Source organism: Colius striatus, chromosome 10 (assembly GCF_028858725.1).
Source record: "Colius striatus isolate bColStr4 chromosome 10, bColStr4.1.hap1, whole genome shotgun sequence".
In the NCBI taxonomy this organism is placed as follows: Eukaryota; Metazoa; Chordata; class Aves; order Coliiformes; family Coliidae; genus Colius; species Colius striatus.
The window spans coordinates 29,913,879-29,937,526 of NC_084768.1; the positions used below are offsets into that span (position 1 = coordinate 29,913,879).

The following is a 23,648-nucleotide window of genomic DNA, read 5'->3' on the forward strand; positions in this document are numbered from 1 at the left end:
CTTTGATGAGTCTCTTGGAGTGCAACATTCATTTTCCTCTCTCCAGGAAACAGAGGGAGACTACAAAAGCCACTCATCTCGGGCAGATTTTAAGGCCCTAGATTTGCTGGGATACTCCTGCCAGCTGTGAGGAGGGATGGAGGACTTTCTCAGCCAAAAGTTTTGCTGTAGATGTACATACAGACACGTTCACCAGCAAAAACAACATGTTTTTCTGCTTTCAAACCTAAGCCTTGCCTTCGAGACAAAGCCCTGGGAAGGGTCATAAGACTCTCTAATTTCCCTGTCAAAACAGAGATCACTGATGAGATACATCACAGGACCTCATCCAGTGGTATATGAAATACAACAGGAGTCTTTCCAAGTGAGATTTCAGTGAATCACACTGGCACAGTTTAATGCTCTTCCTTTGCACCAGCCACTGGGATAAGTGCATGTTCCTGCACATTGCCGGTATTTTGCAGGTCAAAAGCAGGGACAATGTTTGGGAAGCAGAAAAAAAGGTGGATTTTCTGTCGGGGTAACTGAGGAAAGGTAACTCATCTGTGTTGGTGCTGGGATGAGCTCCCGAAAAGAGAAGTAATAAAAACTTGCCAGCAGATGTCACCTTGAAGCTAAGTGATAGCTTCCAAAGCTGCAGGGCAGGGACACGGGGAACAGTGAGACCACACGAGAAGGCACTGGGGTTTCTTTCAGGGGGTACAAGGCTGCAGGGGTCACTGCACCCCGGCAGGGCGAACAATGGAGGTGTTTCAGAGCTGGCTTTGTAAAGCCTTTTCACCTTGCTTAGATAAATCCCAGCAAAACGTAAAGCGTTTGAAATGTAACTCTAAGAAAGAAGGTCTCTGAATTCGAAGTCTTTCTGAGAAGCTCCATTCTGGAGTGTCAGAGAGCAGAAGGTGCTGATGGATCTGGGTATTTCCATCTGCCCCGTCACCGTTTAAAACAGGATGGATATGATAATCATTGCTTAATGATTTCGTTACAAAAGCTTTGCTGCACCCTGTGTTTGAGCTGTCATTAGAATAGATGTTTGCATGTGGTTGATATTTAACATTTGGGAGTGTGGGAAAATTTCCTGTGAATGAAATCTGTGAAGAAGATGAAGAAAGCAGGACATTTTCTCCCCCTGCCACCAAAGTACTTTTAATCCCTTACCTGTGCAGAAATGATTCCCTTTTTTTGTGGTGAAATACACAGAGGAAATGTCATTGTAGACCATTTCAGCCAAGGTGAGAGTCTAGAGGCTAAACTGAATCAATATATTGCAGAGCAGAGATTTTAATGCAACTGTAAGGACAAATCTCTGTTCAGTATTATTTGCAGAGCTGGTGGTGATGTTGCTATCATGAATCTCACTCAAAGCACATTTTGTATTGAGCTGAGAAGATTAAACTTAATGACAAAGGATAAACAGAAAATCTATCACTAACATGGCATGGCAATGCTAACTCTGAGATCCTTTTTAGTTACAACTCTGCTGGTTTTAACTGGGATTTGGTTATTCTGTCCAAGACTCTACAGCAAGTGAACTTCATTTTTTGAAGAGTTTCAGTAAAAATAGCTCAGCCTTTGCCAAAGATGAGGTCAGAGGGGAAAAAATCAGTCCTGTGCCAAGGTGAAACAAAACCCAACCGCTCTCACAAGCGTTTAATGAGACGTTCCTGTCCTGCCGTGCTTTGGAATGGATACTTGGAAGCTTGGCAGCGTGTCCTAGGAGGAAGAAAAGTATCTTTCCTATAGCTGTTACAGGCTGCCTACACGTGGAGAAGTTATCATTTGCGAAATGACAGCCCGTGTGTGAAAATGATGGACTCTTTACAGCCTGGCAGCCAAAGCCTGGGGATATTCGAGGCGCACTAAGCAGCGGCCTGAGGGGCTGAGCGGGACTCGGTGCAGCCAGCTCCCGTTGCGGCCGGCACCACGGCTGGAGCGAAAGGGAAGGCCTGGAGTAAAACGCTCGAGTTGCCAGACTTGGAAGGAGGAAAAGCCCCGAGCAAGGGGTGAACCCTGGGCAAAAGGCAGCGGGTGACGGGTGACTAGAGGCAGCGACGGCAGGGACGCCGCCGCGGACCCCGGTTACGGGCCCTCTCAAGCCCCAGCTGAGCGTTGCACAGCTTCTAGGGCCGAAACCCAGCGGCGCTTGCAGCACGCCCCGGCGCAGGCCCGAGGTGCGCACGGACAGGCGGCGGCGGCTGCCCCGGCCCCCGGCCCGAGCCCGCCGCGGCTCCTCGGCCGCCGTCGCCATGGCAGCCGCGCGCGGGCCGCCGGGACCCGTCCCGCTGACAGCTCCCCGCCCACCGCTGCCTATAAACACGAGGCGATTGGTTCCTCCGCCCGCCCGTCACCGCGCGCATCGCGCGCCTATTGGCTAACTCTCGTAGTTATAGCCCGCCCCCGGAGGCGCCCCTAGCAACGCCTCCATCGCTTTCCTGCCATTGGCTCCCGCTCTGCTCCCGGGAGTTGTTTTCCCTCTCATGGTTGGTCAAGCTGCTTGCCCCTTAAGTGGCTTCTGTCCAATTAGGAAGGGGCACTCACATGGACTGTTTGCCCGTCCTTCCGCCCCGTTTCCCTTGCCCCATTGGCCGAGCGCCCCTGTCCATCCGGCGTCGCCCGGCGCCGATTGGCTGTCAGGGCAGGGCGGCTGCTGCTCGGGTGCCGCCCCCGCGCTGTGGGCGGCTCGACGGCGGCAGGGGCGGACGCGTGAGGAGGCGGAGGCGGGGGCCGCGGCCGGGGGAGGAGGAGCCGCAGCGATCACGGCCACGGGTGGCACAGCTGGGCTCACGCCTCACATGGGGCCCCCTCGCTTGCGGCAGCGGCGGGGCAGACCCTCCCCGGCTTGCTGAGGGTTGGCCGCGAGTGGGATATGCGGCCATGAGAGCCCGCGCCGCCCTCAGGCCCTGCTGGCGCTGCCGCTCAGGTAACGGCCGGCGCGCGCGGGGACGGGACGGGAGGCTAGGCTAGGCTAGGCTAGGCTGTTCTCCGGGGGCAGCTGGCGAGGGGAATGTCTGGGCGGGGGCACCCCCAAAAGGCAGTGAGGGAGGAGAGGAGCCGCGGCGGGGGCGGGCACGCTCGCTGCTGGCGGAGGGTAACGCGGTGTCCCCCCGCGCCCGCCGTGCCGTCAGATGAGGATGCGTTTCGGCGGGCAGGTGCGTGGAGGGGCAGCGTTCGTCCTGGGGGTGAGATATGAGGCGGAGCTGGTGCAGCGGGGGACGGCTGAACTCTGCGGGGAAAGACGTGCCCTGATCCGGGGGCAAGGGTCTGGCTGAGCGCGGCCAGGATCTTTGCCCAGGCTCGTGAGGGGCTGCGTTGAAAACGGTCACTTTGCCAAGAGGAGCGAAAACTTGGCTCGGGTTTTGCTGCTTTAAGTGCTACCCTGTAAGAATACATGAATCATGTTTTAATGATGGGCTTGACTGTTCAGGAGTATGCGCACTTATGTTTGCTTTATGGTCTTCAGATGAAAGGTGCTGTATAAGTACAGACGATCACTCTTAATGTTGCATTCCTTTGAGGGTGGGAAGTGTATTTGCTTTAAGTAGGGGGGACTTTCCACCTGGGTATTCTTCTAGATGGTACCTTGATAGTTGACAGCTAAAATTTCGATAGTACTGAGCTGAATTTTATTGAAGTTCATACCTTTCTGTTCGTTTCCCTAGAAAAGACTTACAGGTAGGATTGAGGCAAGTTTATGAGAAGCCTTTGTGCTTCAACCATTGTTTTAATTAGAGATCAGAGTTCTAGCATATTTTATTGTCTGCAGAATCAACAGACTTACAGTTCTATGGACTTAATTAGGCAGTGGAATTTACAACCTAAGATAAGATTTTTTTTTTTTTAAATGAGAAACTCTGATATGCCCAGCAGACTTGCAATAAACCTTTCCATTTAGTCATCATCTCTGGAAATTATCATTGCATATGATATCCTCATAGGCCAATAAAAATGTCATTTTCTGACTCTTGCAGAAGTATATCAAACAGCTGTAGACACGGCTGAGTAATTCCGTTGTCCCTTTTGGTTTGTCTTCATGTAAAACTTGCATGCAAAACGTGAGGAGCATGAGCTGAAGGCAAGAGAGGTGGGTTTCCTGTACCTGGTGGCAAGTGTGTGCTCCTCTGTGGTTTTTGTTTGGCCTTTGTTTCGTGCTGTTTCATTAGGATGAGCCACTAGCAGTGGGAACAGAGTGGGAGGTAGGGACAGAGCAATCCTTGCTTCAGTGCTTAGTATTTTTGTGACTGTGGAAGGAGGAGGTTGAGCTGAATGAGGTGTTCTGTTGGTACAGGCCTCCTGAAACCTAGGTATACTCTCCACTTCTACACATTCCCTTTTGCCGTTGTAATTATTTATGCAAATGATTTCACAAATTCGTGAAAGAGTTGCAGGGTTAAAGGAGGGCACTGCTGCTTCTGTGTCTGCTGCAGGAAAGAATGAAGCTTGTGGTTCACTTGCATCATGGGTTCCCTTTCTGTATTCTTCCCGTAGCTGAGAACCATGCATTTGCACAATGGCAAAGCTTTTTATTGTATTCTTGCAGCATGACAGCTTGCATCCTGGCACAGAAAATAAATGCTTTTCTAGGCAAGATTAGAAAAGGTCAATGTTTGGGTTTTTAAAACCCTTTTTCCTACTTATTAGCTCCCTAATGTGTTCATTTGAAGTCGTGTATTTATCAGTAAGTACATCTGATAATTGTTAACTGTATCACACTGGCTCCATCTGTTGTCTGATGCTCAGTCCTCTTTCTGACTTAGGTAGTAAGCTTCTCTTCATATGGACCTGTCACTTTTTCTTAACTTGAACACATTTCTGGTAGTGGCTAAGCCTCTTTTTTTCTTTTATATGATCATCCCAATGGTTGCACTGGAGAGCTGTGATAGTTTTTGCAACCAGGAGCAGAGTTAGTCCAGCTTTTGAAGGCTGACTTTTTACTCTCCGGGTCTGTAGCTCCTACACTCTGAATTGTGTGTTTTCCCCTTGGTGCTCAGGGCACTTCAGATCTATATATCAATATCTGCAATATCTTAACGAGAACAAACTGGGGAAGCTCTGTTCTCACTCCAGAAATTCATAAATGAGTCAGGATGATGTTCTTGTTCCGTTTGTGCTGCTGGTACCTGAATTGAACATGGGACTGGGTGTTTCACTGTAACATGAAACCAGTCACACGGATTGGTGTTTCAGCTGTATTTTAAAAGTGGATTACTGCATGTGTTAAATATTTGTGGAGATGATACTTTTAGCTGGAAAATACAAATATTGACTAGCTTGAGTGATGGTGTATGCATGTATGATTGTGTCCAAGAGAGATCAGACAGCTATGAAATTCAGGCTGCTTACTTTATCTTCGCCTCTCTCTAGGATTCTTGTTCTCTCTTCTTGCCTTTACTGTGTTGAATTGTCTCACTGACTGCATTGAAACAACAGAAAAGTTGCTGTCTGAATCCTACAAACACCCCCACTCCCTGTGCTAATAGAGCTGTCAATTCTCAGTCATAAACCTGTTGGAGAGGCTGAGGGGGAAATTCCTTGATTATTGAGACGTCACAGTACCTGTTGGCATTGGAAGGCTTTGATTCCAATTGTTTTTCTCAAGACCTAAGCAAATGTCAGCTTGCTGACACCTGGAAGGCATGAAAGGCTTCTCAGTATCTTTACTGAGCTGTTTTGTTAGGCAAACATAGTATATTAAAATTACCCATTTGAAACATCAGCTGTGTGTTGTAGATGATCTACTTGAATGAGTATTTAACTCTAAAGATGCTCTGTAACTAAGCTTGAGTCTGTCTGCTGTGTGGACTGGAGTGACTAAAACTAGGCTAAGAGAGGAATGGATTTTTTTGCAAGATCCTTCTGTAAAGGTTTAGTTTTGTCTTATAATTAGACCCTAGAAACTACTGGCAGTTATGCTGCATGCGTAAGAGTCAAGTGGCATTCTGTTTGTTTGAGTTTTTAATACACCCCACCCCCACATTTATATTTGCCTTCTAAATATGTGCCTGTGCTTGATGCAAATATTTTTAAACCTCCAACCTTGGCCCTGAATCCTGATCTCTGCAGTAAGTTAATGGCTAGTCTCTCTTACTGATTTAAAACTTGGCTACAGTCACAAAATAAATGAACTGTTTGTTTCAGCTTAGCCTCTTGTGGAGGTTTGTTTGCATTCTAAAACCACGATGCAGTTCAGCAGACTTCCAGTTTCTGGAGTGGTGTTGTAGGGCTAATGCAGGCCTCTGCTAAGGAATGTCAGCTCTGCTTGTGGGAAGCTTATGCTATGAGAATACTGGGTAGAGCTAGGAATTATCCCCTGCAGCGGAGAGGAAATTAAAGCAAAATGTTACCTAAATGAAAATAGAAAATGTCGAGATTTTCACCTTCCAGTGCAGTGTCGTGACTAAGACTATAAACTAGACCTTAAGACTTACCCTGTAAAAGCAGTCAAAAAGACTTTAGCTTCAGGATGAGTTGGGCCAAAAATAGTGCAAGCTCTGGTACTTGTTAGCCACCTTGTCTGTAAATATTTGATACTATTTTTCTGTGAAAGACAAGAAGTTAAGTTGTGGACAAACTGAGGAACTTTCCTGTTAGGAAAGTGGATGAGAAGAAAGTCGTGGAATGTCTGGTTCTCTTTACCTGTTTGGTTTGGTTTCTTGTGCTTCATTCCCAAACTTTTTTTTTCACGTTTTTCTTTTTTTTTTTTTTTTTTTCCCCCCTCTCCAAGCTATGGAACTTGAAGTCAATTCAGTCTTTGGAAGATTTTTGTCCTTTATATTCCTTTGAAGCTTTTCTGAAACTTGCACATTACTACAGTGGTTTTATTGTTTTCTTCCCCAAGTGATTACTTTGAGTGACATTTGCCAGCATAATTCCTTCATGTTTTTGTAGTGCTGAAGTTTTAAACTCATAGCCTGATGTAGCTTTGATAGTTAACTCTTGGCAAATGACTTATGTCAAACCTTTGGCATCTTGTTCTTCAGAAAACCTTTTCATATTAATAACACACATCCACCAGATTTATTGCTTTCCAGGCCGAATGCCTAGTGACAGTTTTCTGTGTCTAAAAATGGTGGTGGTTGTTGTTAAGACCATCTTTTAGGAAATTGAGAATTTGACATATGAGTGCAAATATGCACGTATTTATAAAGATCCTGGGGATGGAAAATGGCTGGGTAACACACTGAAATGGTTTTTCAAATCATCTTGTTTTATACCCTGAAGCATTAAAGGGATGGCTGAAGTTGAGAAGCCTTTACCCGTTTTTATGTCTATGAGGTATAAAGTGTTAAGTACTGGCTAATATGTCACCTGTTAGTTTTACATTGATATGTGGGGTATATTTTAATGTGATATTGGGGGGTTTCTATCTTTAAATATTTACAGGCTTAGGCATTGGTTTCAGAAGCCAAACATCTAATTAACAAATAAATGCTGATACTATTTGCATTTAGAGTAATTTCTGTAATTAAAAAATGAATTTATTCATGCAGTGGAGAAACTGATCTGAACATAAAATTAACTTTCTTTTTCTTTAAGAATTGGGATTTTTTTTTTAACCAAGAAATTAAAACATGATAGGGCATGAAACATCCTGAAATTTTGCTTTCCTTAATATAACAAATGGATGAGTAGAGCAGGTATAATCTAATGCAGGTGTGTTATTGTAATTTACTTTTGCCTTGGCAGAGCGAGGTATATTTTTTGTTGTGTAAGGATATCAGAAAAAAAACCTGAGAAGTTATTGGGAAATAATTTTTTTTAGAGTGTTTACTGCATTGTTTAAACTGGCTGTTGAGCACATCTTAGGAGTTTTTAAGCTGAACTTTTGTATGAAAAAAGATACCCAGCAACCTTTTAGCTGGTTGCAGGATTTGGAGGATAGTCTTGGATTCTGTTCAGTGCACTTTAATTAACCGTACAAGGTAGTAAATTAAAGTACCTCAGACTGTCTTGACAGTCAATTAAACCTTGGATCATTGCAAATGTGATCATTAGTATAATTGGCCAAAATGACAGGAGGCCCACTTGGAATTGTGCCCACTTGAAATTTTTCTCTAATTCTGTGTATGCAGTCCTAGGCAGAATACTAGACAAATGGAGCTCTATCCTAATAATTTTTGAAGATTTTGTATAGCTGTTTGGAAAGAAGGCAAACTCTAACAGGCAAAAATGAAAGAATAGGTTACTTAGGAATCCAGATGGCAAAACCTTTTGGGGTTTATGTTGTGTGAAGTACTTTGAATCTCATCTTTCATTGTGGATTTGTATACAGTTTTGCAAAGTTCACCATGTGATTTCAATCAAAGGGAGGTGTATGTATGAGGGAGATTTTTGTCTTTTTTTAACTAGGTTGAGAGACTATCTTGAGAGCTGATCTTCTGTTAATGGTATCTGGATACTGAAGACAGAGTTAGGCTTTTCCTTCTGTTTAAGACTGCTTACCTAACTTGGTATCTTCCTTTAGTAACACAACAGTCATCCTTATTTTATTCCTATGCGTTATCTTGCTTTGCTTGAGAACTTAAACTCAATTTCCTGATTTACAAGTTGCTTTAGTTTGCTGGGCTGCAGTGGGGATGTGGTGTTGCACTAGATTTAGCAGGGCTGTCTGTGAGCTCCAAGGTCTGCTTCATATGACGTAACTGTGATACTGGATTATCAGACTGGGCATTTCTTGGGCAAATGCTTGCTTCTTGCCTTGGAACGTGTTTAGTGCATATAGGTACTACTCTGCAATTAAGTTCTAAAAGATAGTTTCTTCAGTTACAGCAGGTTTTCTAGTCAGTCTCCAAAGATACTTGCATCTTCTGTTCCAGAAAGCAAATTGTTAACTCCATGGTGTCTTGTCTGTCCTCCTTCCATAGACAGTTCTTTCTTTATCTCCTTGAAAAGTAACTAAATGATAGTTTGTTCCTCTCAGATCAAAAGGAATTATTTAAGTGTGCCTTGGAAATTCCTGGGCATCTTCACTATAGCTGGAGAGGTTCTCTGGGTTATTTTTCTCAGCTGAGGAGGCTTTGTCTTCCCATGGTGCTTCTGTACCATTTCCAGACCCTCGAGCTCATGGAGCAAGAATATGAGATCAGAAATTGGATCCTTATCTTCTGTGTGGCAATCAGCCACACCATAACATTAGACCATGTATTATTCTCATCTGAAAAGTGCAGTAAGCTCCTGCATGTGTGAGTCTGCATATACAGTTCTGTAGGAATACCACAATGTGGGACTTTGCCAGAGCTTAAATTTTCTTAATCAGGCCTTGGTAAAGCTCTCTTACACTCACCAATTCCTGTTTAGAGAGGTAAGTGTTGAGGTGTTTGAAATAAACACCCTCCAAAAATATGGAGTGATTATTTTTTTTAAAAAAAATCATTTTGATTTTTTAGAGAGGGCTGTCTGAGATGAATTTGATGCAGTTCAACAGCTCTTCTGAAGGCAGAGAAAGACTGTGTGTTCCTCTGATGGGTTGGCACAGGGCGTCTCTGAAAGATACACTGCATACAAAACACGGGTACAGCAGCACTGCTATATATTCAGAGGACAGCTGGTGTGCCTCTGTTTTGGTGATGCTCTTCACATTTAGTATATTGTTCAGGTTCTGTACATCTGTGCAAATAGAAGTGTAATTGCCTGGACTTCTCCCTGCTTTGTGATTACTTCGCCCACCTGTTTTTTTTAATCATATATTAAAAAAACTATTGTTTCCTTCCACTCTAGTCAAAAAAAAAGAGAGAGAAACAAATCCATCCTCTCTGTGACTGCCCACTTTGCTCAGGTTTTATAAGGGCACACCAAATGGCTGTAAATGAGCAGTTAAGTGTGGAAAAGATGAATAACCTCCTGAGTCTAAGGTTTAAAGAGGGAGTAAAAAAAAAGTAGGCCACCTGTCAAGTCTGCCAGTCCAAGCTGAATTTGATGGGCTCCAGAGTCATCCTGATTACTTCATCATCCTCTTAAAAAGAAAAAAAAAATAGATTCCCTTACTGTGGGGTTTTTCCCTTGGTGTTGTTTTGGCTTTTTTTCCCCCTTGGACTTGGCAAGTGTAGCTTGTTTCCTGTGTTTTCAGTTGAACTAAGATTACTATAAATTTAAAAAGTATGTTTGTGGGGAGAATTGTTCTGGCAGTTTCTTATAAAAATACTTTGGGTTTGTAACAGGATTGTTGATGTGTTTGTAAATTTGGGGGCTAGCTCTTTAGTGGGTAAGAATTTGTGGTTAAGGAATTAGTCTTGGAACACTCACAGGTGGAAGCTTTAAAAACAAAGGTTTTGGTGTTCCAGCAGCTGTTATTGACAAGCAATAATATTCTTGATGTCAACTGAAAGTTGATCTGTTATTATAGTTAGGGATCCTTTGTTCAGTCCTTAGTGTGAAATGATTGCTTGCAATAGCAGTGGATTGGTCACCAACTGCTACTGAAGTAGAATGCAATGTACCTTTTGCTTCATTGCTTAGCTACCAGAACTTCAATAAAAAAGAAAGAGGTGGAGGGGAGGGAATCAAAGTTGTTTGTTACCAGTTGAATTTTGAGTTCTAAACCTATTCGTCTCACAATAACCAGAGCATAGCAGAGTTCCATAAATCTAAAGGAAAAAAATCATTAGATTTTCTGTTTTTACTGATGATGCTGTGTGGTTGGTGGTGGTAGTTTTTTTCCCTTTGGGTTTTTGTGCCCCTACTTGGATATCTTCTGCTATTTTTCCCTTTAAAGTGGTGTAAGCTGTGTTGGAGTCCTATCAAACTTCTCTAATATGTTTGTAATAATGGCATTCTCAATTTCCTGTGTTTTAGGATCCAGCAAGACTAGAGAAGACAGCACAGTACCTAAGATGTGAGAAGTTCTCCCTTAGCAAAGTAAAAGCTTGTTTTCAAAATGGACCGAAGTAAACGGAATTCAATAGCAGGATTTCCACCACGCTTGGAGCGCGCTGAAGACTTCGATGGTGGCGCTGGAGGAGAGGGGACTGTATCCCAAATAGGAAGAGTTTGTACCTCTTCATACAGAGCCCTGATAAGTGCCTTTTCCAGACTCACTCGTCTTGATGACTTCACTTGTGAGAAAATTGGCTCTGGTTTCTTCTCTGAGGTGTTCAAGGTGTGTGTTTATTTCTTTCCTCTCTTCATGACGATTGCTTCATGTTTGGTGCTGAGAATGCACCTAAGTATCGGCAGAAGTACTTTTCACTGAAGTCAACTGTTTGCTGACTTTATTCAGGATGAGTGGGCGATGAAGAATTTATGGGTCTCAAATATTTTCTCTCTCACTCTTCCAGCTGTTTTGTATCACTTGTAATTTATTTGAGGAGTTGTCAGAGGCTGTTTGGGACAAACAGTAAAAGCTGGGGAAAAAATATAAAATAATTGGCCTATCTTTTGGTCTCTGCCATGTATTTTTGCATCCATGTAGTGCGTTAAACACCAATGGCTATTGATTCATATGTGAGTGTGAATGTCCCTATAACAATAGTTTTGTGGGATTGTACTCATTCTTTCGGTAGTCTTTGCCTCCCAACACTAGATGCACGTGTTGAGATCTACACTTGATTCCTGAATTTGAAACCACAAACTTTGAAACTAAAGTTAAGACACAATTAGCTACTCTTCTCTCTTTGCTGCTTGTTTTGCCTCTAACTCAAATAAGCAGAGATTGATTTGAAGTAAAGAGTATGAATAAGAAAACCTGATGTTGTCAGTTACTTGCTGCTCTGAATCTGGAAAGTGGGCATGATCTTTGTAGAGCAGTTTGTGGAACCATAGAGTCAACCCGAGTTTTATAGGGCTGATACTTCTGCTGTTCATACTGTTTTGGTAAGGTTTATCACAGAGGAATAGGACATTGAGTTGACTTCCAGGCTTTCAGGCATTGCAAAAATAATGTTGTTTCCTTGTCTAGTTGCTGATTTTTCAATGAAGTCACACTTCAAGTTATTTCCATTGTAGTGAAATGTCAGAAAACGTTATCTCACAGTATATTATGTTTATTCCATGACACTTCCTGGGATCTTTTCTTTAACAAGTTAAATTTAAAAAAACTCTCTTAGCTTTATTGCTATAAATTAGAAAATTACTTTTATGTTGCTTCAGTACCCAAAGGCATTAAAATCTCCATCTATATCCCTTTATATCTACTTTCTCTTGTGTAAAGAAGTTTTTCTGTTTAGCTAGATATATGAAGTTTATTTTCCACTAACAGAAGTTTTTAGTTCTTTCAAATAATTTTATTTGGGGTATGTAGGAAACTTGGTACAGGCCAGCTCTTGATAAAGTGTGTATACTGTTTGCAAACAAGGGAGGGTTTTGTTTGTTGTTCTTATTTTCCTGTTTGGAAAACTTTTCTGTAATGCATTTTGTAGCAACTGTCTTTGTATCCAGACACTTGTTAATATGAAATTAACTGATTTTTTAAGTTCTGCGTGCTACTGAAACTCATCTTTACAGCTTTTATGGCAAAACTGCTGTGAAATGTATGAGTATCAATAGAGTTGGGTCATATGTAAGTAACTGGGGAAAAAACAGACCTCAGTTTCTTTGTGAGAATTTCAGAATTCATGTTTGAGATGAAGGTAAGACAAAACCACTCCATGTTGCTGATTATAGAACAGGAAAGGACACAACCTCTAAATGCAGCATTTAGCTGTCTCTTAATACTTGTATGTTCCAGTGCTTGGGCTATGAATTTCTCCTACAGTGGTAGTGACAATCATATTTATGTTGGGACTTCAAAAAACTTTTTAGTTGAATAGTTACATACTTTGTGAACAGACTTTCTAGGTCAGATAGCTGTAAAATTCTGTGGTGCAGTGATGAGGAATACGGTGGAGAGGCTCCCTCAAGCAATGTGCTTGCATATCCAGCAGAAAGGTATGGTGTTATTGATTGCTGGGAAACAAAAGTAGTAGATGTTGGTGGGGGGAAAAGTAGCTAAAAGTAAAGTTTTCAGCGTTCCTAGTAATTGATTTATTAGGAGGATTTTATTTTAAGAGCAACATACAGAAGTAAACAGCTGTTTGAGTACTTTTACAGGGATACCTAATTTACCTTCCTGTGCATAATTAAGTCTGCTCACCCTTCAAAGACCTTCCCCTGCCATTCCTCCTCTCAGTAAACTAAACTAAACATTGCATGGTGTCACTCTGCATTCAGTGGCATTACTCTAAGAGACTGATGGTAGTAGTGTCAGTATCTAGTGTCTGTTTTTCCAGAAACATCCACAGACCTCCTGCAGGGTCACAATGAGGGATAAAGCCTTTTCTTTCACATCAGTTTTAAACAAGGTGTCACTTCAGTTTTGGCACAAAGGAAAGAGAATGCATTACGACTTTATCTTAGATGCAGTTCCACGCTAATTTAAGCAAGTTTCTGTTCTGCTGGTTTATCAGCCTGACCACCGCTGTCATTAATCCTACTCTTCTGATGATCAGGTTTCATCCAAGAACCTTGATATGCTTCCAGGAAGGAGAGCCTTATGGTTTGACACAGTTAAAGTTCAGGCAGATCTACAGGCTCACAGCTAAACGATTGAACTTGAGAAAAATTCTAGACTTACTGTGTAAGCAACTTTACAAGAGCAATGAAATTAGCAAAGATGTCTCCAAAACCTCATATCACCAGAGGTTTTTTAATTATGTATTCATCTGTTGTTTTGTGATTGTCATACTTTGGGTTCAGTCGGGTGATTTGGCAAAGAATAGTTGGGTGCTTTGAGGGTTTGGGATTTCTGTTTTGTGATGTAACTGACAGTTGTTTTCACTGACTTTTTTTTTTTCCCCCTCCATCCTTGTCTGTGAAAACTCCTTTTTAAAATATAATCTGTCACAGTGGATAGAAGTTGCCTTCTCTTAACTTGGCAATGGGACTCGAGGCTGCACGTCTTCAAACTATTAGCAATCCAGTTTGGAGCAGCTGCCTGCCTAGTGCCTGTTCTGATTTTCAACAGCAAGTGCATCACATGGAGGTTTGCTTTTAAGATTGAGTGAGGCAAAGACTATTTATGTAAATAAACAATGGCCAACGATTATCTCAAACCTTTAATTTCCTTACTGGGAAGACCAGTAAGAGCTGATGGAGCTGGAAGTAATCATGGGAGAAATAAGTATCGTACTGAAACTAAATACCATGTTAGGAAATAGGTACTAGTCAGTATAAAATGTGTGTGTTGGAACAGTAGTCAGACTGAAATCCAGGATTTTTTTGCTGTTCACATACACCTTCAGGTTCAAAGCCAGTACATTCAGATTGCTGTAAAATTCCTTCAGACATTCTTGTTGACTACATTCTGTAGCTCAATTTTTGAGACACACTGGAAATATTGTTACAGTTTGGTTGAATGTTAAATATGGATATTTTTCTGTTTGTTTATTTATGTAGGCATGAAAGCAGGGATCACCAATCCAACATAGAATTCTGCAAGTTTGGTTTCCTGTGTGTTTGTGTGTTGGGAAGGTTGTGTTGCTGGACAGGTGTGGCTGACGGGGTATTGGAGGATTCTGACTGTTGAGAAAGGGTGAAATCTTTTGACATCCAGGGAAGAATTCATGCTTTTGTCTTGTGTAGTTCTGGATGCTAAAATAGTGTTTCACTGAAGACAATTCTTCTGTTTTAAAGATGCCTAACATCTAATTACCAGTACTATTGGAAGGTAATTCAAGAGGAGGAAAACAATTGATGTTTGGGTCACTGATTAGTTCTGTAGTGTGGAGACACCTCACTGCTGCTGTTATGATGGGCTTGGCTGTTGAAAGCTCCCCCCTCCCCAACAGCTAGAGAGCTGACATATGTATAAGAGAGAAAAATACTTTCTGTATGTCAGGGAGCATGCTCTGACAACTGCTCAAGCTAGTGCAGCCTCTCAGAGATTGTCTTTAGGACATACAGAGATCAACTTTGAAGGCAGAACTCCAGTTACAAGGCCACAGTCTTGAGCACCTTAAACTGTACTTTTAACCTTGTAGGACTCAAGAGGTTTACTATTCAAACTTAGTTATTGGAGGAAAAAAAATCCATCTTAGGAAACAGTCTAAGCAAGGTGTCAAGAGTTTGCATCTTAACCGTCCTAAGGGGTATGCTTATTCATGTGGGCAGTGAAAAAGGTGCACAATACCTTAAAAAAAAAAAAAAGGTAAGTGATGAAGCACTTGTTAAAAGATAGAAGTCGGCTTTCCTATCAGCACACAAACTGACAGCACCAGGCACTACACACTCGGTTTATGATCCCTTAGAACCTGAGATCTTCTGGCTACACAGTTTCCCCATTTTGGCACTTGTGATTTTACCTAGCAACCCCTACTGGGTTAAATAATGCTGACTTTTTTTTTCTTTTGTGTTGCCCTGCCTTCAAACAGTTCTTCATTTTTCAAGGTCACTTTGAATTCTAATCTTGCCTCAGAAATGCTTGACCCTCCTTCAGTCCTTGATTTGACTTTAGGCAGATTTGTCCAGAGTCCTGCTTGATAATCTTTCCAGTTTCCTAGTGAACCATGAGCTCTTTTGATTATGGTTTTACATTGCTACTTTATAGTAGTATCTTCTTGACCACATTTATCTGGCTTATTTATGAAGATATTTTGTAGGATGAGTTGAAGCCATATGAAAAACAAGGTAGGGTGAGTCTTAATGCCAATATGACAGAGATACCTTTGAGGAAGCAACGCTGGAAACACGTCAGTGCTATTCTGTGACATATGGGCTGCATAGCCTGTGAAACTAGCACTCTCCAGGTGCAAGGCCAAATCTGAGTACAAGAAGGCAGCAATATACTTTTGGTTGACTTAAAAAGAGGGATAGTGAATGGAACTAGGTCATTACCCTCAGAACATTCATGCTGTATGTGTTTATGCTGTGAGGCCTCCTATTTTGAATACCTGGGAATGATGGTCCTCAATTCATCATTAGTCGTTAGTCTTCATTTTGTATGGTCAAATTCACCTGCTCTGAGTTTAAAAAGTGCTGATTGCTCAGGGAATGTGCACTTGTCTAAATATATACCTTATGCCTGAGGCTAGGATCCTGTTTCTTGTATTTAATGTCTTCAAAGTGCCTTAAAGATAAGCGGCAATTAGATGTCTAATGTGAAAGGAGGAACAGGGCTGATGTGGAACTGTGCTTAAGGGCAATGGGAAGAATACATATATATATGTCTATATCTTTTTTTAATCAAATACTTGTACTTAAGATAGAACTGGTAATTCTGTTACCTGTAATGTACACTATCTTTTATCATTCCTGTTTTGTACCTTTATGATATTACGTCTCAGGCACATTGTCGTGCTGGTGGGCATGATGTCTGAAACATCTGACTGGTAGATCTGAGAGATAATGCTGATCTGACTTTCTGAATGTGACTCATTGAGGTTTTTGTTTTCTTTTTGGTTTCGTGTGTGCCACATGACTTGATTACCATTCTGCTTAACATCTCTTTGTCTATAATTTTACAGGCCTTGAGGAGTCCAGTGCAGAAATGCTTGATGTCACTTTCCTCTTATGGCCTCTGACCTAGGTTTGACAGAACTTGCTAACTAGAATAAACAGTGCAGAGTAAGAAATGTACAATAGGGTAAATGAGAGACTAATTCCTAGGACTTCAGACACAAAAGTTATGAGAGTAGCCAGGTCAGTTGACAAAAACCTCCTAAAAATATCTGTCTTGATTGGCATGAATGTCTATTTTAAAAACAAAGGCATCATGGACTTCTCAAACAGTTAAGACTTGGAGGAGTTATTAGATCATCTACACACACACTGCCTCGTATATCAAAGGTCATTATATTTTATCAGTAACTGCTATTTTATCTACAGCATGTACTGATACCGCATACAACACAGATACACCTCACCACCCCCAGTGTTGTTTTTTTGAATTAAATTCAGAACTGAAGACCTCAAACATGGTATCATGGATTCCAGTCCTCAGTGTATGATCTCACTGTTGTGAATTTGTACCTAACTTGACATCTCTGGACCTGCTAGTCTGTGCACTTGTTCTTTGCATTGTTTTGTCTGGGACAGCATCTTATTAGTATATCTTCTTTGCTCTCTGTAGAACTTGATGTGTGCTATCAAGCTGGACTTGGACCTTTTTAGTGTTTTAAGGACTCTCAATTTCTCTCCGGTCCCTGCCCCATCCCCACTCTGAGAACTAAGTCCTTATTGCAATATAGATTGAAGTGTTTTGAACATCTGTATCTTAAAGAGGACATCGTAGCTCTGAATGCTGTAGTTTTGTTCTTATTGACATGTAAATCTATCTTTTTACTTTGTCACTCTCTTATAGCACACACCACTTGTTATCATCATGTTAGTACCTTATGTTTCATGGGTGTGGGTCTCCTGTAGCCTTTGGTGCATATTTGTAGTGAAGTTTTTCATTTAGGTGTGTTCACTTTTTCCCAAATGGACCTGAGATGTGAACTTCACTACTTAGTGAAATAAAGTGAACAAGGTAATGCTACAAGCTTAGAAGTTTCAAAGTTTTCTGAGTGGCAACTTTCATCAGTGAGCTGGAAGTGAACACTTGAGTAACAGGAGGCCTTGTTGAGTTCCCCTGGATGCTCAGTAAAAGACTTCCCTATCTTATGCTACTTTCTCACGTACAACTGTGTCTCGAGCCAATCTTTAGCCAGTCTTTAATCTAGTGGTAGTGGGTTGTGGCACGAAGTCAGATGCCTTACAGGAGTCTGTGTGTTTGTGTATGTATATTGCTATTGTAAAATGTGTATACAATTAACTTAACAAAACTTATCACCTAATTTTAAAATTAAGGTAAAGCTGGGAAGGAATGTTGTGAAAACTACTATGGTATCCTTAGCTCCACCAGACTTAAGTACATGTGATCTGTTCTTGGCAGCTGTTTTCAACTGGCTCTTGTAACTTCCAGTGTAGAAGACTCTAAAGACCCTAAAACCTCCTTTGGTAGAACATCCTCATTTGAGTTGTTTCTAAAGCTGGTCCAGTCTATTTGCTTATTGACTCTGCTGGCAACTTGTTACTGACAGAGTTCAGTTTTCCTGCGTTGTGTAGTGATATCTCATGTCAACAGAGGCCTTCTTCCAAGAGTAAAATGTCTGGGAATGTATGGAAAGAGATGCTTGAGTAGTTTTATAAATGAGCATGCAGAGAAGGGAACGTCAGTTCAAATGGAAAGGAGAGGATGACTGCAAAAAGGACATGGAAAAGGTGCAGAAGAAAGGGCAAGAGAATCTGAATTCAAGGCAAGGTTGCTGATGCTTGGTTCATTAGCTTGGGTTTTGACAGATAAGCAGCCATTGCAATATTTTAACTGTCAATGTGTTTTAAATCTAAGTACAAGCCTGGATATTATTGCCAGCCTTTGCAGGATGGCCAACAATGGAACTGGTATGGAGCTCCCTCCTGCAGCACAAGGTCCCAACACACCCCCAAGACTCTACAAGCATATTCTCACTGTTTCCTCAGTGTGCACCAGTTTGCCTCAAATGGGACGTCAGTCTTTAGGACTGTCAACCAAGAGCTTCCCCTTGAATTCTTTTAAGGAGGAAGGGGTTAAATATCAGCATAGATCAAGGAGACTCTGGGCATTCCAAATGGTGACAAATCTTAATCCTGACATAGCATTTTGATTATTGTTTCAAAATTCATGGCATAAACAGAGACAACAGGAAAGAGCTCATTTCTTTGTTATATCAAACTAAGAGATGAATTTGGCTCTTTGTACAACTCTAACTTTTGCTTTGGAACAGTTCCATTGCTTTGTCATGCGACTTTAGGACAACATTACGTTCTTCAAGGTGACATTAATATCACCATAGAATCACTTAATTGGGCAGAATGCTTATGTGTCTTTTATAGAGAAGAAGATGTGTAGGAGTTTTCCTTTATGCTAGCTGTTGTATATGGGATTTAGTGTTGCTAGAACCATAGCTTGTTTAACACGGGGCATGTGTGGACTTGTATCATGTCCCCAGACTTATGATGCAGGGACAAGAGTTTTCCTCTTGTCGTTAGTAATGTACTTTTATTTTTCTTGGAAACTAATTCTTACCAAGTAACACAATTGCTTTCTGCAAGTTTTGCTTGTGTCAAGCTTTGTCAATTTTATTACTGTTCAGGCCTTCCTAACACAATGTGCATCTTTTTGTGTTTTTCTTTGCTTCAGAGATTTGAGGAGTCAAAAATACAGGTTTGGAAAAGACTTCATGTCATTTAACTCTTCAACCTTTTTGTCTCAGGGCAAAAGCAGCTTTATCTGTTATTCTTCATGGACATTTCTTTAGCCAGTTTTTTAAAGCTGACAGTAGACATTGCTGCAGTGGAAGATGCTAACTCCCAGGTATCTCCAAATAATCAATTTTACTGAGCAAGAGAGGAGTGCTTGCATCATAAGCCACATGGGACTTAAAAATCTCTAGTAGTAGATTAGGCTACTCAGACTTCCTGTGAAGACGATGTGCAGAAACAGCCCCTTCATCTGGTTGAGCTGGGAGGGTAAAAGCTCTTGGCAGAGGGATGGTAAATTCTACTGAGGAAGTGGGAAAGCATCTGAGAGATTTGCTTTCCATCCTCTATATGTGCTTTCCCCATACTTTTTTTATTTAGAATGAATACTGTTTTGTCTTAAGGAACAAAACACCCACATTGTCTATGTAGACATTTGAAGTAGAACAAAAATATCTTTCTGCGTAACTCATAAGGAAGTATTTCTGGTATTCAGGTTAAAAATATTCTGAAGGCTGCAATGAAATAGAAATCAGCTGATAATGTGAAATTTCACAGGAAACCTCAAACCTATCTCACGCTTTTAGTTTGCTCTTACTGCTTCAGTTTCAAAGTTCTCTAGTTCTCAGTGTGTTGATGTGAACATTGTGAGGTTTGCCCTAGGAAATGCAATCCTCTTTTGATTGCCTCTGGAATTAGCAGCCTAAACAAACATAGGTGTTCTTCAAAAGCTTTGTAAAACATTACAGGTGAAGTCACACTGTATCCTTGGTATTTGTGGGACCATTTGATAGGCTTAAAAGGCATTTTATTTTAGTTACCATATGAAGTATTTGTAGGAAGCTGTCTAGTTGTATGTAATATTTCTTCTATATTGGATACTTGATTTTTCTATAGTTGGAGAACTGTAACACTTGGTGTCAACACATGGGGAAAAATTAACTATAAAAAATAGTTGAGTAACTAGAAAACGATTCAATGAATGACTTCAGTCTTAAATGTCTTCGGTGTATAAATATGATGTCATTACAGTGCATAAATAATCTTACAATGAGAAGAGTTATTTGAAAGTATTCTTCAATGTAGTGAAAAAAAAAGGCATAGTGAGGCTCGGTAGCTACAAGCTGTGATAAGAAATGTGCTTATTTTTAAACAAAAAAAGGCTGTGAGAATAGCCTTACCAACCAGAAATTGTCTTCTCTCTGCTTTTGGTTCATTGATGCTATTTGTAGTCATCTTGGTTTTTGAGAATGGTTTTGATTAAGCTTCTCAGTGTGGTGAGAAACTTATAGCTACTAACAGTTTAAGGCCACCAATTTTTGGAATCTGATGGTCTGGACAACTGGATTTTAATTTTTTTAATTGAAGTGTTTGAGTTTTGTCTCCTAGAGATTTGGTGTTGCTGCATCAGGGAAAGTGAAATACTTCAGGCTCTGCTTCTAACATAAGTGGCAGAAGAAGTCCATGCAGGTTGGAAAATGAGTAGACAATGAGTCAGTGTACAGTGTAGTCATCTTACATATTGGTTACAAAGATACAGTATTTGGTCTTGTAGGCATGGGGAATATAGCTTATGACTGAAGCGGCATCCATTTGAGCAGTGCGTGTCTTTCCTAACCCAGGTGTGCTGTGTTGTTCCTCTTCTAAATTTCTTCTTTTATTCTTAGTGACACAGAATCACTGCAACTGCCACTGTCCTCCCTGTGTGACGGGATACCTGTTAGAAAGACATACAGTAAATCTTCTTGGATGCGCATGACTTTTGGTCTAATTTCTTATTTTAGTGGCATGATTTTAAGCTGAAAATCTTCTGCTTTGGCATGTAAAGGAAACTCACTTTTCTCAGGATGACAGAAGTGAGATATTTGAGGCTTAAGGTATCTTATGTGAAGGTGTGGTGTTAAAAGACACCATTAATTGCTTGCTGGAGAGTACAGTTGTTCTATTGTATAAACTGGCCAAGAAAGCTAGAATAACTTTGAAACTTCATTTCAGGCTCTTCAGTTACACCAGACAGGTGGTTCTAATCAGTCTCTTTCTACTCTGATACTCGTCAGGAGTAGGAAGAAGCACTATTCTGGAATGGAGATGGGGCAGAAGTGTTGTGGATGCAGGTGCTTTCTTAGTCAAAGTAGAAGTCTTGTAAGTTTGATTTGTATCACACCGATATGGAAAGTGTCAGTGTTTTGGGACCCTTCTACCAACTGCTAAGGTGATTTGTATGGTGACCACTAAACCAGATAGTTGTCTTGCTCTTGCTAATGATGTTTTTTTGTTATTGAGGTGCCAAGTCGCTGTCATCTTAGTCCTTGTCACTTAATTAGCCAGTGCTTTGGTAGGGTTGTGGGGAGAAGTGAAAATAAATAGGCCTTACTCCAACAGGTCATTAAAGCAGGAATGAAAAACCTAATCTGCATTATTATTCTTTATGGATTGCATAATCAGGGTCAAATACTCACTTCATCCCTGCTCATGTGTGAGATTAAAATTCAGAATGATCTGTCTGACTTAAATTTAGCAGTATTGAGATGCTTTGAAATGCAATGTAGAATGGAGGACTAGTTCACATTTACTACCTGATATAAGTCCTGATTTTTATTTACTTATTTTTTGGTTAGAAGTTTTATGATATGCATGTTATAATCACCTTATAACATCAGATGAGGAAACACTGAGAGTGACTTAAAAGCTGTTACCAGGTAGCAGAGCTAATGAAAACTCTGCCTTTTGTAATAGTGCTGAAGAATTTCAAGAACATTTTCAAATTCATAGTTCTATAATGCTTTTTCCTACAGTCCTACTTGGCATCACTGCAAGTAAAGTCTAAAAATACACTGAGTGAAGCAAACTGAAATGGGGGGAAAAACATTGCCTACACCATGTTTCCCTTTCTCTGATTTTGGTCAGCCAGCTTCTTTGCTGAAGAAAAAAGTCTTTGGAAAATATGTCAGAATTACTGTACCCTGAAAGTGAAGGATTTGCTTCTTTAATGAAAAGTGGTAACAAAAATCACTGAAACAGACTTCATACTGAAAGAGTAGCCAGTCAAAGAAAAGAATATAAGTGAATGGCAAGTTGTCCATCATGAAATGTACTTACCACTTGTTTGAAAGTTGTCCTTTTCTAACTCTTATTAAGCAGCTATGCCAAATGTCCATTGTAAGTCTGTCTTGTCCTCTCAACTGGAGAGAATGCTCACAGATTCTGTTAACAGTGAGAAAAGCCCTCTGATACTTTAACAAGTGGGACCTTGCAACAAGAGATAACCCCCTGGTTGGATATTGTGTTTAGTACAGTGACTGCTGTAGTTCAGAGTCCTTTGGGCCTTTGATTTTCTTCAGGCAGAAAAGTTGTGCCAATCTGAGTATCATTGTGCAGTTTCCCAGAGACAAAGCAGGTGGCAAGATTCCCTTGGCACAGAATTGTTTGTGTGCTTTTTGTCTTGTTTTCTGTAATAATTTCTCAAGCACGGTTCAATGATCTGTTTAGTTTTATGTTCTGGATGGAGATGTGCTGGGCTGGCAGCTCTGGGATTTTCTGCATTTTGCCAGCTGGCAAACATGCACGTTTGTGTAAGCTCATTCATAGCTGGTGCTGAGAGACAGGTGCTGATTTACTGTTCTTCAAATAACCATGCTGGCAAATGTCCAGTATTAACAGGACTGTGCCTAGAGAACAAGAGTGTGTCACTTAAGATCATTGCGACACTCCTCTGAAAACTTATTTACTGGGTTGGGTGGGAGAAGTTATATATATTTTTATACATATATATATATGTATATTTCACTGCCTGTGTCTGGAGGTTTGTGTGCTGGTAATACACATGCATGTGTCACTGGCTCATACCAAATCTCAAAATGAGTGCAAATTATTATTGATGGCAGTAAGTGAAAAAGAGGTGTTGTTTACAGTCCATAAGGAATGCTTCCTCATGGCCCCTTCATAGCCATCAGTAACGATAAAGAACTCCAAAACCTATATGATATGGCTTCTGTTAGACTTTACTGCTCCAGTTGTTGGGAATTCTGTGTGCAAGTCCTCCAAACATCCTTTTTCCCCAATAGCTGCTGAGGCCATATCCAAATTAAAGGGACTCCTCTCTCCTGTCCATGTGAGCTCCCTGTGCTTGAGAGTGGCTGCAACTGCTGACCAACAGCCTGAGAACCCTGCAGGGTGGCTGCATGGCCCTTGGTGCAGGGCAGCAGCAGCAGGCACTGCTCTGCCTAGATGGGGCCTCTGCTTTGGTGGCCTTGTTGGATTAGGGGTTGAGGAGAGGACAGCTATGAAACATCCGCTGGAACAATCAATACTGGGGCAGCATTGCTTTGTTAACTAATCCATGGCTGACAGTGTGTCTAACAGAGTCACTACTGTTTGTAACTTTCACATGAGCTGCCTGCAATCAAGTCCTGCAAATGCAGTTCTTGTGCTTCCTAGCTTTTATTAATAATGATTAGACACAC

General features: G+C 41.2%; 1 protein-coding gene across 1 annotated transcript in view; it reads left to right on the forward strand.

The window, feature by feature from the left end:
• Positions 1–2,727: 2,727 nt before the first annotated feature.
• TESK2 (testis associated actin remodelling kinase 2) overlaps positions 2,728–23,648 on the forward strand; it is an 80,566-nt gene continuing 59,645 nt past the window's right edge. Inside the window, exons 1-2 of the mRNA XM_062004012.1 lie at positions 2,728–2,920; positions 10,789–11,092. Of these exons, the coding sequence (XP_061859996.1) occupies positions 10,871–11,092 (222 nt within the window). The 5' untranslated portion in view covers positions 2,728–2,920; positions 10,789–10,870. The remainder of the gene's footprint in view (positions 2,921–10,788; positions 11,093–23,648) is intronic.